The sequence below is a fragment of the Anabas testudineus genome, chromosome 2, assembly GCF_900324465.2.
Source record: "Anabas testudineus chromosome 2, fAnaTes1.2, whole genome shotgun sequence".
Lineage (NCBI taxonomy): Eukaryota > Metazoa > Chordata > Actinopteri > Anabantiformes > Anabantidae > Anabas > Anabas testudineus.
The window spans coordinates 27,982,518-27,996,044 of record NC_046611.1 but is presented as its reverse complement, the minus strand read 5'-3'; the positions used below and the strand labels follow the sequence as shown (position 1 = coordinate 27,996,044).

The 13,527-nt window shown below is 41.4% G+C and overlaps 1 protein-coding gene across 1 annotated transcript; it reads right to left on the bottom strand.

Annotated features, from left to right (window-relative positions):
• Positions 1-3,739: 3,739 nt before the first annotated feature.
• On the bottom strand, positions 3,740-7,960 carry bloc1s5 (biogenesis of lysosomal organelles complex-1, subunit 5, muted). Its single transcript, XM_026361132.1, has 5 exons — positions 7,686-7,960; positions 7,059-7,141; positions 6,467-6,596; positions 5,269-5,327; positions 3,740-4,983 (listed from the first exon to the last, which is right to left on the bottom strand). Exons 1-5 carry the CDS (start codon positions 7,702-7,704, stop codon positions 4,810-4,812), a joined length of 465 nt encoding a protein of 154 aa, XP_026216917.1. The 5' UTR covers positions 7,705-7,960; the 3' UTR covers positions 3,740-4,809.
• Between the last annotated feature and the right edge of the window lie 5,567 nt (positions 7,961-13,527).

Below are 13,527 nucleotides of genomic sequence, written 5' to 3'. Positions count from 1 at the left end.
CCTGGCGGGAAAGTGGAGCTGTTGTTGGAAAGACTGCCTATTGAAACTGAACAGATGCAAAACAGCACATACAGTTCAGCTAATTAGACCTTATGCTCTCTATTACACCAAAGTCTGAGGCAGTTATTGAATGAGGTTAAAAAACGGACTCTGCTTACTGTACAGAATAAAACCTGACATGTTACTGTGTCTGTCTTCACCAGGGAGCATATGAGCGCCTGCTAATAGGGAAGTCCTGGCATTTATAGGTTAATTTTTCAATGATTGCCTTTATAAGCCACCCAGTGCTCATTTTTGAAGGCCTGCACGTTAGATAAATATCAATTTCTTATTTAGTTTTACTGCAGCTTTGACAGCTCCCCCCCCCCACACACACAATCGACTGGGTGAGAGTTTGCTATTGCCAAAGAATTCATATTATAACCTGCATTTTCATCCACTCAGGGCCCATCACTGACACCCTGGGGTGCTGTTATGCTAGGTTATTAACTTGGAAGCACTGGGCTTTTGTTCACTGGTATTTTCATTTTGGACCCCTCAGTAATTGAGTAACAGGGGCCCATCACGCAGCACAAAAGACAGAGTGAGCATGGAGAGGCTGAGATTTCTCAAAAGCTGTCAGAAGAGTGAGGGTGACTGGATGCCTCTCGGCTCTATTGTTGCAGCGCAAAATACTGAAATTGTTGCTCCTGTTAGACCTGCTATTTTCTCATCAGTTGACTGAACTGAAAGATCATCAGGCCAAAAAAACATTCCAGGGACAACTGGGCTTCCTGGTTAACACTCGAGCTCATTGCGCACCCAGATGCGCACAAATGCCTCCATTCAGAGCCCGTATCAGTTGATTAAACTGAACAGAGATCAGAGTGTGGCTGCACGATAAACCTGGTGACCAGACTTTGCTCTGTCATCTAAGGAAAGCTTCAACAGTTCCCACCATGAAATATTTAGATCACATTATGTTTTTGTACCAAATGTCTTAATTACAGGTTATCTGCACATTTCATTCTGTTCCAGTGGATGTGGAAATCTCTTTTTTTTTCTGACAGTGCATCAGATTACATTAACCAACACACACATCATATCTCTGTCTGCTGCCCAACAGGGCTCCAGCTGGGTGCTGCTGTTTCCTATACCATTTATGTTGGCACGGGGACCAGCAGCTCCATGGCCTGAGAGTGCTGCTCGCCCTGCAAAACAGGAAGAACACACTGCTCTCCAATGGACACATGAGAAAAAAAACAAGCCAACCAACGTCCAGAGACATGAGGCAGGCCGAGGAGGATGATAACAGGCGACTTCAGCTTGGGCCCAACCCTTGTCTGCACATGGAGTTGTGTTACAGGGTAATGCTCTGGAGTGTATGAGCAGGTTTCCTCTTCATGTTTGATGGATATCTATCCGGACAGACTAAATTCTCTCTAAAATGTAATATAGTGTTAGCCCTTAGTATTGAGGTTTGACCTTTCCTGTTTTATATAACTAAATGGGGCATGAATAAGGTTGTTGATCAATACAAGTGACTCAGAAATGACTTCACCAGGTGCTGAGATTTCTGGCTTTACTTACTTTTCGTCCTGTACTTTGACTAAGAACCAAATTCCCACGAATGCTGAGACCTGTTGTTGTTGCAATCCCCAAACAGATGTGGATCTAAATCCCAGATTGCTCAATGTCAATTCAGCTTGGAAAGAGTATGTTATTATTGACATTGGTCTGGTACTTACTACTACTACTTGAGAGCTTTTCTGACCCTGCCTGAGCCCAGAGCAACTAGAAAGAGCAACACTTGAAAGTTTGTGAATCCATTAGAATTTTATCTATTTCTGATTTTCACTAAGACCTGAAAACATTTTTTTATTATTTTCTTTAGATATAGAATGAGGCAATCTTAAATACAATGGTCAAAAAAAAAATTTAAGGAACACTTTTTAATCCGAGTTTAGCATCATGACAATTGAACTTCTGGGATATTCATCTGGTCAGTTAAGCAGCAGAGGGGGTTGTAGAAGGTCCTTAAACCACCAGCAGGTCTGGTATCTTATGACCTCCAGCAGGCCACTGGTGTCAATGTCTCTGACCAAACAATCAGCAACAGATTTCATGAGGGTGGTCAGATGTCTCTTGTGGGCCCTGTGCTCACTGCCCGGCACCGTGGAGCTCGACTGGCATTTGCCTAGAATTGGCATGTCTGCCACTGGGCCCCTGTGCTTTTCACAGATGAGTGCAAGTTCACCTTGAACACATGTGACACACATGAAAGGTCTGGAGAAGCTGTGGAGAACGTTATGCTGCCTGTTACATCGTTCAGCATGACCTGTTTCGTGGTGGGTCAGTGATGGTCTAGAGAGGCAGATCCATGGAGGGACACACAGACCTCTATAGGTTAGACAACGGCACCCAGAGTGCCAATAGGTATCTCTACCATTTTGAGTTGCTGCAATGGAATTTGCGATTAATGGACTAACATGCTGCATCATTTTTTCACAGTTCTAAAACAGTGTCTTTGAATTCTGCCCTCTGGAGGTCGATTGGTTTCATTTCTATTAAACGAGGTGGCATCCTTTGGTTCCTTACACATTACGTAAACCATATCAGTATAGATATCCAGCTGGATTTTTTTCCCTAATGAGATCTGATGTGTTTTCAAAGTGTTCCTTTAATTTCTTTAAGCAGTGTATTTGTGTGTGGCAGAAGTACAGGAATGCCTTCAGTTACGGATGTAAACCCCTTTTTGCACCAATAGTTTCAACGTAACATTGTGGGTAACATCAGCCCAGCACAATGGCTTCTTTTGCTTTTACTGTTCACTGGTAGAAAAAACGTGCGTGTTTAAAGTAGTTGAACTTGAGCAAAGCAGGTCCAAATCATGATACTGCCACCACCGTGCCCTTATGCTGGTATGCAGTATTTGGATGTTGCCAAACATAATGTTTCTCATTCAAGCCAAACAGTTCTACTTAGGTCTCATCTGTCCACAGGACATTTTTCCAGTAGCCTTCTAGTTTATCCACATGACCTGTAGACGGATGGTAATGTTCTTTTTGGAGAGCAGCGGCTTCCTCCTTGTAACTCTGCCATGAACACCATTATTATTGTCCTGATCCTGGACTCATGAACATTGATATTTGAATCTGCAGGTTTATTAAGATTGGATGAAATTGCCACAATAAATAAATATATATGTAGAAATTTTATCTCATTTGTTTAGTTGGGTCTCCTTTATTTATTTTAGGATCTTTGTGAAATTCTGATCATGTTTTAGATCATAAGAGAATTTTAAAGGATTCACAAACTTTTAAATGCCACATTGCCTGTGCATCCATTTTTTTTTTTTGTAAAACTGCAAAAAAATAAGCAAGAGCAATCAGAAATGTGCTTTGCTGGCAGAAGTCGGTTATATTTTTATATTGTCACTACTTGTTAACTGTTGATGCGCCGTCTGTCTCTATGTTGGACAGCTGCAGCCAGTCACACAAACACACACATGCAGATGTACACATGGTAGATTGACGCTGGATCTTTGGCTCCAAAAATCTGCTGCCGTCCGTGTCCACCCTGATCTCTGATGACTTGACAGCCACGGTATCCTGCTCTGACAGCAGATTCACACACTCAGTCAGAGCAACTGAATAGGAGCCTTGCATGCGAGTATGACAGGTCACTAAATGGAAAGAAAGGGATACTGTCCCTCAACTGTGCTCTCAGGTGTCAAAAACTCTGCAAAAAGATTCCGATGCCTGCTTAGTTTGTTGTTCACATATTTTATTTGACCTCATCTCACAGATGGGATCCAAAACCATTTCTTCGCATGGCAACTGGACATTTGGCAAGTGGTGAGGGTATCTTAAAAATTTGTTTTATTACACTGTCAAAGATGATCTCTGTCCTCAGCCATGCCAGGAATGTGCCCGGTGCACTCGCCCATCCATTAACCTGTCCATAAACCCAACATTGTGTGGCGCAAAAGCAAAACACTAGTGTCTCACATCAGGCTCTCAGCTTCATAGTCAAGACACGCAAAGATGATACAACTGGTTTCATTTCGACAGTTTGTGTTTATCATTTGGTGGATTATGCACAAAGCTTGGGAACCTCTGAAAACCTTTACATTTGATGGAATGTATAAATCACAAGAAGGAAATTCACACTAGATAACTACATCTGATGTTTTTCTTTCTCGGTTTGAATGGAAATAACACTGTCTGTGACCCGTTAAAATCAGATTGAAGGTGCAAACAAAATATAGCTGCTTTAAATTGTTTTCAGTGCATTTTAGCATACAGAGTTGTTGCTGTTAATGTCAAAGGCTTAATTTACTGTGGAAACTGTTTCAGTTTGTTTCCACCACACCTGACCTGTGCTTTAAACACACCTGCTCAGGAGGACTTTCATAAGATGTAAAGATCTTTCATTGCTTGGAATATCTCGTTTTAGTGCCAATCTCTGGGGTTCCTTGCAGCTGAAGCAAATTGATCATCACCTCACTTCAGGCAGCCATCCATTAAAAACCTTGCGATGTTGAGAAATTCACAGCCAAGGAACAATCAAATGGTTGCTTGTTTAAAAATAACATATTCCAGACATTTTGCATGGTGTGCACATTCCACTGGCTTAGGACAAGAAATTGTGAGTTTGATGGGACAAACTGCCATACTGTTAATCACACTTTCATATTTATGTTTTAGAAAATGTTGACTCTTACTCGATACGATTTATGTTCTTTTCTCATGTGCAAAACAGATGTCCATGTCTGCATTAAACACAAGTGTTCTTATGAGTGAGTGTGCCTTTACACACATCAGCTGTCTAGATGGGTGAAAACTTGGTCAAGTCCTTTCTCATTTCACTGTACTTGGTGCTGAGTTGTCCTATAGCCTTTGCTTGCTCCTCATCCACCACCTCCTTTAATCTCTGCTGCTCCTTCAGAAATTCTTCCCACTCATGTTTCAAATGCTCCATGTTCGTCTGCAGCTGGGTGCTCTGGAAGGACACGTTAAGATGAAGACGGACACAACAACGGCGGCAAAAGGTTTAAGTTAATTATGTCACTTAAAAGGAGAGAATGCAAAATTAAAAATGCCTTTCTCATTTCATGCAATCTAGTTTTATGAGGCTATTAAAATGTGCCCATATGCTTTAGTCCAGGGGCGGCCAACCTTGGACTAACTGTCCTGCTTGTTTCCAGATAGCTGGAAAACAAGCAGGACAGTGGCTCAAAAGTACAAGGGTTGGCCATTCCTGCTTTGGTCATTCGCCTGTTTTTACCTGATGAGCCTCTTGCTCCCTCTGCTGGACTCTCTCTGCCATGTGATTAGCAGCCTCCACTGGTGCAAAAAAGATAAAGAAAAAGAAAAAATAACTTAAATCATTAAGTCATAAATCATTTCAAAATTTTAATCCAACTCTAAACTAAATAGATAATATATGTATAGAGAACGGAGCATATAGTGGAGGAAAGACAGTACATAGCTAACAATATGTAAATCAGACACAATTTTGATTTTGATGTACACGTGTGGGACAAATGTAAACTGACAGGTATAATAACAACTAATTTTTGTCTTTCTAAATACAGCGGCTTTAGAAAATACTCAGACCTCTTCGTGTTTTGTGATGTAGATTTAATTTTAAACAGATAAAACTGCATACTGCAGAGCTCTGTGTTAAAATTGTAGTGAAGCACATATCAGTGCAATGGTCTAAACTATTTCTAGAGCTGTGTGTGTTTCCATGACCACAGTCTGAAGAAGTCTGGAGGGACCAGAACTCTTCTTAGAGTTGGCTGTCTGGAAAAACTGAGCAACTGGACACAAAGAACCTTGTTCAGGGAGATGACTGAGAACTCAATAGTCAATAACAGAGCTTCAGAAAACCTCTGCAAAGATTCATCATACTCCATCAATCAGGCCTTTATGGTGAGTTATTTGACTGAAGCTATACTGTAAAGGACAACCCACTGGAGTTTCCCAGGGGCTTAAAGGACTCTAGGGAAAAACCTTATCTGGTTTAATGAGACAATAAATAATGTTTTTCACATAGTTATTCTAGGTGATTGAATATTTTAGCAATTTAAAACAAAATCCACACCACAAGATAGGAAAGGCTGTTAATACACTGCCCGCCCCCCCCAAAAAGTCATCACCTGGATTTATGCAAAGAGGTAAGAGCCGTCCATTGAATAAATACTGAATGGATGATTATTTTTCAGCTGGCAACAGGTTATTTAACGCTAAGCGATGCAGTGAGTAGATTCTCATTTGTTTAACAACCAAACAACCAATCTGTAATCAAAGCTAAAGGTGGAAATGAAATATTAGAGCGTGTGACTTTTTTTTTGGACAGGCAGTGTATGTCGGGAAGCCAACTGTACATGGCTTCTGTGTCAGGTCAGGTATGAATATTACACACACAATCACACTTTTAGCACAAAGTATCAGATGTGAATCTGAGAGAGCAGACTTACACCGTTTAATGATGTCGGATAGCTGCTGGTTCATTTCCTCCAAATCTGTGGGCTGCATTTGCTCGTTTGTCTCTACCACCATTTTATTGAGCTTCTCCAGCAGTCTGCTCTCCCTGTGCCCACGTTTTTCCTGAACAGCAGCAGAGAAAAGCTTACAGATGTGTTGTGATCCGCACATCGCACGAGACACTAAACACCTGTTCCTTTTAGCCAGTAGACGAGTAACTAGTGTTAACACGTTGCTTAAAATGAATAAGAAAGTACGTTTCAATCGTTTCCTAGCCTTGTCAAGAACAAGCAACAATACATTATCCTGTACCCCTAAATTATTATTAATAACAATAATCATAACATTTGTACATTTTAATTTACATTTTGTTGCTATTTTCTTTGATCCTTCCACACAAATGGCAAAGCCGTGGTTTAGTGGCAGAACAGAAACCCTGGACCTCATAGGAGACAGGACGCAGGGATTGAATCTTGATGACTGAGAGGTTCGCACTATTAAACTACATCCGACTACTGCAATTTGAAAAGGGTTTCTATAGCTGGTTGTGTGGCCTGAAGCTCATCACACATTTACTTTAGATACCTCAAACTCTCTCGCAAAGTAACGGATCTCAGCATTGATGATCGGTCTGTGGTCTAACAGCCGGGACTGGATATCACCCACATCTGCAACACACATCAAATTAAATTCAGTTTAAATAGGAAAAGCACACAGGATACCAAATCTGTACAGTTTGCTTTTAATTTTACAGTTTTCGCTTTGCTCAAACGTCAGTTTATAGTTTGAACAGTTATCAACTGTAAACACCATTTTAATCACAAATGATCCTTCTCAGTTAACTGACAACACATGCTAAAGGTTTGGGGTGTAGGGTATCCTCCTGCAGATGAACCAGTGTTGTGCTCTATGTCCTCTACAAACTTTACTTAAGCTTCACCTTAAGTCTGCAGAGTATATTTAAATTGCCATTGTTTCCAACCAAGATTTGCATTGCATTGTTTTATTTGACACAGCTGCACCATACAAACACTTCAGCATTTTAAAGACAAGGTGACAGCTGTCAATGGGAGTTCCAGAGTTAATCCAGTCAAATGATATTATAGCCTTTTATCTCTCTATCCATTTTCAGTTTAGCACCAGTCTAAGATAGGAACTTTAAAAGTTAAAGGAGTATAACCATTTACAACAACAGAAAGGAATCCCCCTCACCTTTAGAGATCTTCTCCATTATTATAACCTCCTGTAATGAAATACACGGTCGTTTCCCTATGGAGGAGCTAATGTACCTACACAGTGCTGTACGTGCTAGCTGCTAATAACTTACTAAATGTCTCAAATGCTAAGCTAATTATGAAAGAATGAGCCTAGACAGTCGTTAAGGAAACGTCTTTCCTAAAAAAAAAAAGTAACACATGTTGTGAAAACCGGATAATAATAATAACATCAATGCTAATCGTGGTCAGGTGAGTGAACGTCAGCTGACTGCGCCGTGTTCACTGCGCAGGAATCTACATCCGGGTACGAGGTCGTGGACTGAACCATGTTTGTGACAGAGGGGTGCGCTGGACACGAGTTCCCCGCGGGGGTCGGTCTTTTTGGAATCGGTTCAAATGCAGTGGGTTCCTCCGGGACCTGTGCGTGAGACAGCGAGACGTGTGAGTGCGGGACACCTCCACACGGTCTCTGGTGACCGCAGATGTCCCGCAGTCCTGCGCACCGGGGACAGCAGATGTCAGTGTTGAGCTGTGCTGGGACAAGTGTTTCCTCTAAATTATAACGAGGGACTTTAATGGTTGAGAAGTTATTCACTAATGCGGCCAGCGAGGACAATCACTTTAAGGTTGACAGGTTTTGAACAAAAATAAAAAATAAAAATGTCTATCTTCCTCCAGCAAGACAAAGATCATACTATTTGCTAACTTTTGAACATTAATAAAACAAAATGTAATAAACAAACAGCTTATAATGTATTATTAGGATAAGACTGATGCCCAGGGATAGACTAAATCACTAACAACTACCAACCAGCTGCATCATTAAAGTGAATGCACACATGATCATAACTCAGCAGTATAGTTTACTGGTATAGTTTTCATTTACATTTACATTACATTAAGTTATTTGGCAGATGCTTTTATCCAAAGTGACTCACATGTGACGCACAAGGTACAAGGTCAAGTTAAGTGTAAGGAGGTCACTTACTAGAGGCCCCTACATTACTCTGAAATTCTGCACTACTTTAGGTGTTTTAATATATTTTGATAGTTACACTGTTGTAGCCTACGTTTACTTCAATAAAATTTTAAATAGGAAACTTAGATTTGATTTACCAATAGATCTGCATGGGCACTTTTCCATCATTCATCTTTTAGTTTGGTTTCCTTTCGGTAGACACTACATACACTCTGGAAAATCCCACAGTATCTGGACAAAATTACATTAATTAACAAATGTTACATTTATTAAATCTTGATTATCTAATAGATAGGGTAACCAGCAGCCAGAGGGTATTTTACAACGAATATAGTGATAGTAGTTAGAAGAGTGTCATATGTAACGTTTGACACCACAAGATGGCACCAAACCTCTCACATCAGTTTTAACATCTAGTGCTGGAAAAACCGTAGTGACTGAATTATCTTAGATTAGCAAATGCTTTTAGTAGACTTCATGAAATGCAAATATATTGGCATAAATATATGAATAAACACAACACTCTTGGCAAGAGCACAGTATATGCAGATATTTAGTCAGAGTAACAAGAGGCACTGTTTGAGGCAAATGTTGCATATTAGTTGTCCAAAGTTTGTGAAGCCTGAATTCATTAGGACTGTCATGCTGAGTTAAGACAAAATTATTAAGGCATCTATTAAGTCCCCTCCGTTGTTTTGTTAAACACTTATTACGTGCACCATTAGTCTTGATTTTGTGTTTGCGTGAAGAAGCATAAGAGGATCTCTGACAATACACATGTCCGAACAAGGAAAGGCTTTGGTGACAGGACTGTGCACGCTGTTCATTTCTTTGTTCGTGACTCTTCAGGGGTAAATTAAAAACATGAAGACAACTCAGAGAATGGTAGACAGGCCAGATAAAATGCATTTATTATCATAAAATATTTAATGCGGTTTACAAGACAAAATAAGAACCATTGAAATTGTCTCATGCGTTACTTTATGCAAGTTGCATATTTTATTATACTGTAGATTTTCTAATTAGGTGAGAAACATCCTGTGTTCACATGCAAGTAAAGCTGTTGACAAAAAACAAAAAACAAAACAAAACCTAATCTTCCTGGTTGATTAGTGTTATTATTAGTGTATTTTGTTGTATTTGGATTCCTGAAATATTTACCTAGATTATTCTTTCTGTATTAATCATCGAATTCATGTTTTGTTTTTGTACATTTATAGTTGTGTAAAGTAAAAAAAGTAAAGTACTATAAAAAGCTAAATATATATCAAATACATTGATATTATTTAGAAGCTATTCACCTATTCGAAAATGTGCATTTCACAAAATTAAAGAATGTGGAGAGTCGAGCCAACATCAACGTAACAAGAAAAATATTTGTCCCTGCGCATCATTATCTCCAAGCGTTCTGATGTTGGCCTGCAGTTTGCATGCAAACAAGCCCGTAGCATGAGAGCAGATCCTGTGTATCTCTGTGTCTCTGTGCCACAGGTCTATTAAGGGAATTCTGCTTTTTATTTGACACCCCTGCGCCGAACACAAAGCCTGTCTGGGAAACGCTCCAGTATTGTTACAAGGAGGAGAGACATTGTAAAACTTTATAAAACAAATAAATGTATCATCACATACTTTAACAGCCATCCTCATTTTTATTCTCTCCATATGATAAACATGTGGTAGGATTAAATTATGTTCTGGTCCAGGTACATTTAATTTACATTTGTTTATTTTATTAGTTCAATTCATAGTAATAAAATGCAATAATTATATTCAATAATTTACCTATTTAGTTTTTTAAATTAAATAGTATTAGAAAAATCACACTATTTAAAGAAATTTCACAAAATAAATAAAATGACATTGCACTGTAGCCATTGCACACAATAAGTAAGCTGCTGCCAAATAACTAAATGTAATGTAAGTATGCAATTTACCATCTAACCAGATGGAACCAGTGCAAAGAGAAGGGAAGACGTCTTTTATTGAAAATCAAAACCTGAAATCTCTTTTTCTCTGATCCTTTGTCAGGCCACTTACAACAAGTGCTTCCTGTTTACTCTCATTGTCTTTTGGATGTGTGTAGGATGTGAGTGGAATCCACCTGTGGCACAATTTCATTGACTGGATGTACTTTAGAAAGGCACACACCTGTTTATATAGGGTGCCACAATTAACACCGCATGCCAGGACACAAAACTCTCAGTAGACGTTTATACGGAAATGTGACAAGACACAAAAAAAATATGACAACAGAAATAAACAAAGACTCCTCATGAGGTTTTTTGTCTTTAAAGAAACTAAAAGGAAAAAAAATTATCTGGGTAAAAGGGCCAAATGAAGACGTTTTATCAATTTAAAATAAAATCAGCAGCAATGAAGTGTGTGAAAAGGGACGGCTTCTGAATACGATGTGATTTTGACTGTATATACAGTGGCCAGATGATCTCCTGAAGCACTTCCCACAAACTGTGCTTCAGCAGTGCAGTGGGAGGTCTGTGAGTGTGGTTTACAAAAAATGCCCACTGGCCTTGCAAGCTCACCCCGGTGACGCTCCTGACTCTGTGTGTCTCTCCTCCCCGGCCTGACCACTCCGCCCCTGTAACAGCGGTGCATGCTTTACCCACTGGGTATAATTATTCTGTATTTTGCTGCTCTCCATTCTCTCTCTCTCATCTTCTCTCCGTCTCTCTCAGCCCGGCTGGGTCCTGACACCAAGGTCCAGGCGGAGGGCCGCAGGGCCCCTGCTTTGTGTTCACAACATGCTGAACGCTACTCACTGCACCGCTGCTCTGAACAGGTCGGAGGGCGGTGTTGAAAAAGGGGAAAGGGAATGGACGGAGGGGGGTGTTACTGGATGCCAAGGCCTCTGGGTTATAGGGGAGGTGGGGGTGGGAGAGAGGCACTATGAGAGGACCTGCTGCTCAGCAGCCCACCTACCTGCGTCTCTGTCTTGAAATCCAGTTCCTTACACAGTATCATTTACTGTCTCTCTCTCTCTCAGTCCCTGGGCAGCAAGCAGGTCATTTTTGCCGATGCCACCACTCTGTCATCCCTCCATGTGCTGGAGGCAGGAAGCTGCAGAGCTGTCCACCATAAAAAAGGAGGTGGGGGTGAGAGCAGAAAATCAGGTGAAAAGCAGACAGTAAAAAATGATAAATATCATACAGCAGGAAGGTAAAGAACCAAATAAACCACCACTTAAGACCTTTGTGCAGTGGCAGTTTACTGTGTATCGTGACACTACCCTGTTGTCACTCTGTCCCAAGGCCTGATGGGAAGACACAGTGGCTGCACATTGCTCACAGCCTGAAAATCAACATATGTATTCGTCATCCTGTGCTTTTCAGGGAAGGAAAGAGCTTTTCTCTTTTGCAGCAAAACAGAACAAAACCTTGTCAGAAGCATCTTGCTGTGATGGTTAACTGTCCTTTTCCTTTCTGCGATCGGCAATCAGGCTTCAGGAAGCAGCGGAAATGTGTGTGCATAGGAGTAAACCAGTATGTCGGCTATGATTAGCATTTGTGCCAGGCCCATGCCACCATTTTGGGGCTTGTCTGGAGTTGAACTGGAAATGCATTGTCATGTCTCCCATGGGGGGCTGTCCCCCTGTCCTCTCCCGTCCTAGCACGGGGAGGGATTGCCTCTTTCTCCAAGAGGCAGAGTCGAAGTGGACTTAGGGTCGAGGGAGGCTTTAAACCTGTTGAGGCACAGCGTTCCACAAAGTGGCCAAATTTAAAGTGACAGATGTGAGGTGGACGGAGCGCTGGATGATGATATCTCTCTGTCTGTGGTGTGCACCATTGCCTCTCCTGGCTGTGGCATTTTACGCACACCCAAACGCACTTGAACACATACACACGTGTGCACGCTACACACACTGCAACGTGAACAGAGGAGGAGCTGAGGCTGTGAGGTTGAGGGGAAGCATCGACAGAGCTCCACTTGATGGTTTTTGAAGTTTTTCTTCAGCTTGTGTGTGTGTGTGTGTGTGTGTGTGTGTCGGGTGATATTGGAACTGAACAGAGGAGAAAGGCAAGGAATAGGAAAAAGGGGGGTCTGCCCTGGGACCACACACACACACACACACACACACACACACACACACTTCTTGGGCTGTTGTGGCATGTTTGGAGCAGTGCCTCGTCAGATTAGGGCCATGCTGGCTGTGTTTGATGGCCAACCTGGACAGACAAGGCCTGCCAGGCACAAACTGCTCAGGCACATGATGTCAGGGCAGACACACACACACATGCACACATACACAAAAATTATCCCGCGCCAGACCAAAGAGACAGATGACACCCAGCATGAAGCTAAAGCCAAATCTGTAAGCATCCGCTGCGATCCAGCTGGCTAGCCCTAGGGTACCTGTCTCTGCGAAGTGGAATCAGCATCACCCCCGTGAGCTGTCAAATTAGCTCACAGGGCTGGAAATGCTGACGAGATTTGGCCCCTTGTTGTGGAAGAGCAAAAAGTGGAGGGTAGAGAGGGTGCTATTAAAAATGTTATTAATTTATCCTCCTGGTCGGAAAAAAGAAACCCCAAAAATATTCAAACCCCTTACAACAAAAATCAGGAAAGGTGGACTGGATCGAGTGAAACTGTGGATGGAGGAGAACACGTCATGCAGAAATACATACAGACAGGACCAGCACCGATGGACACAGAGATACATGCATGTACATACATGTGAATAGTAGCAGATGCATGTGCTCGGACACATGAAAAAAAAAATTACAGCATACACGTATGTACCCTGCATGCTCCCTCTCTCACACACACACATACAAACACACATATTTTTGTGTGGCAGTCAGTGTGAGGACACTCATTGACATAATGCATTCCCTATCCCCTA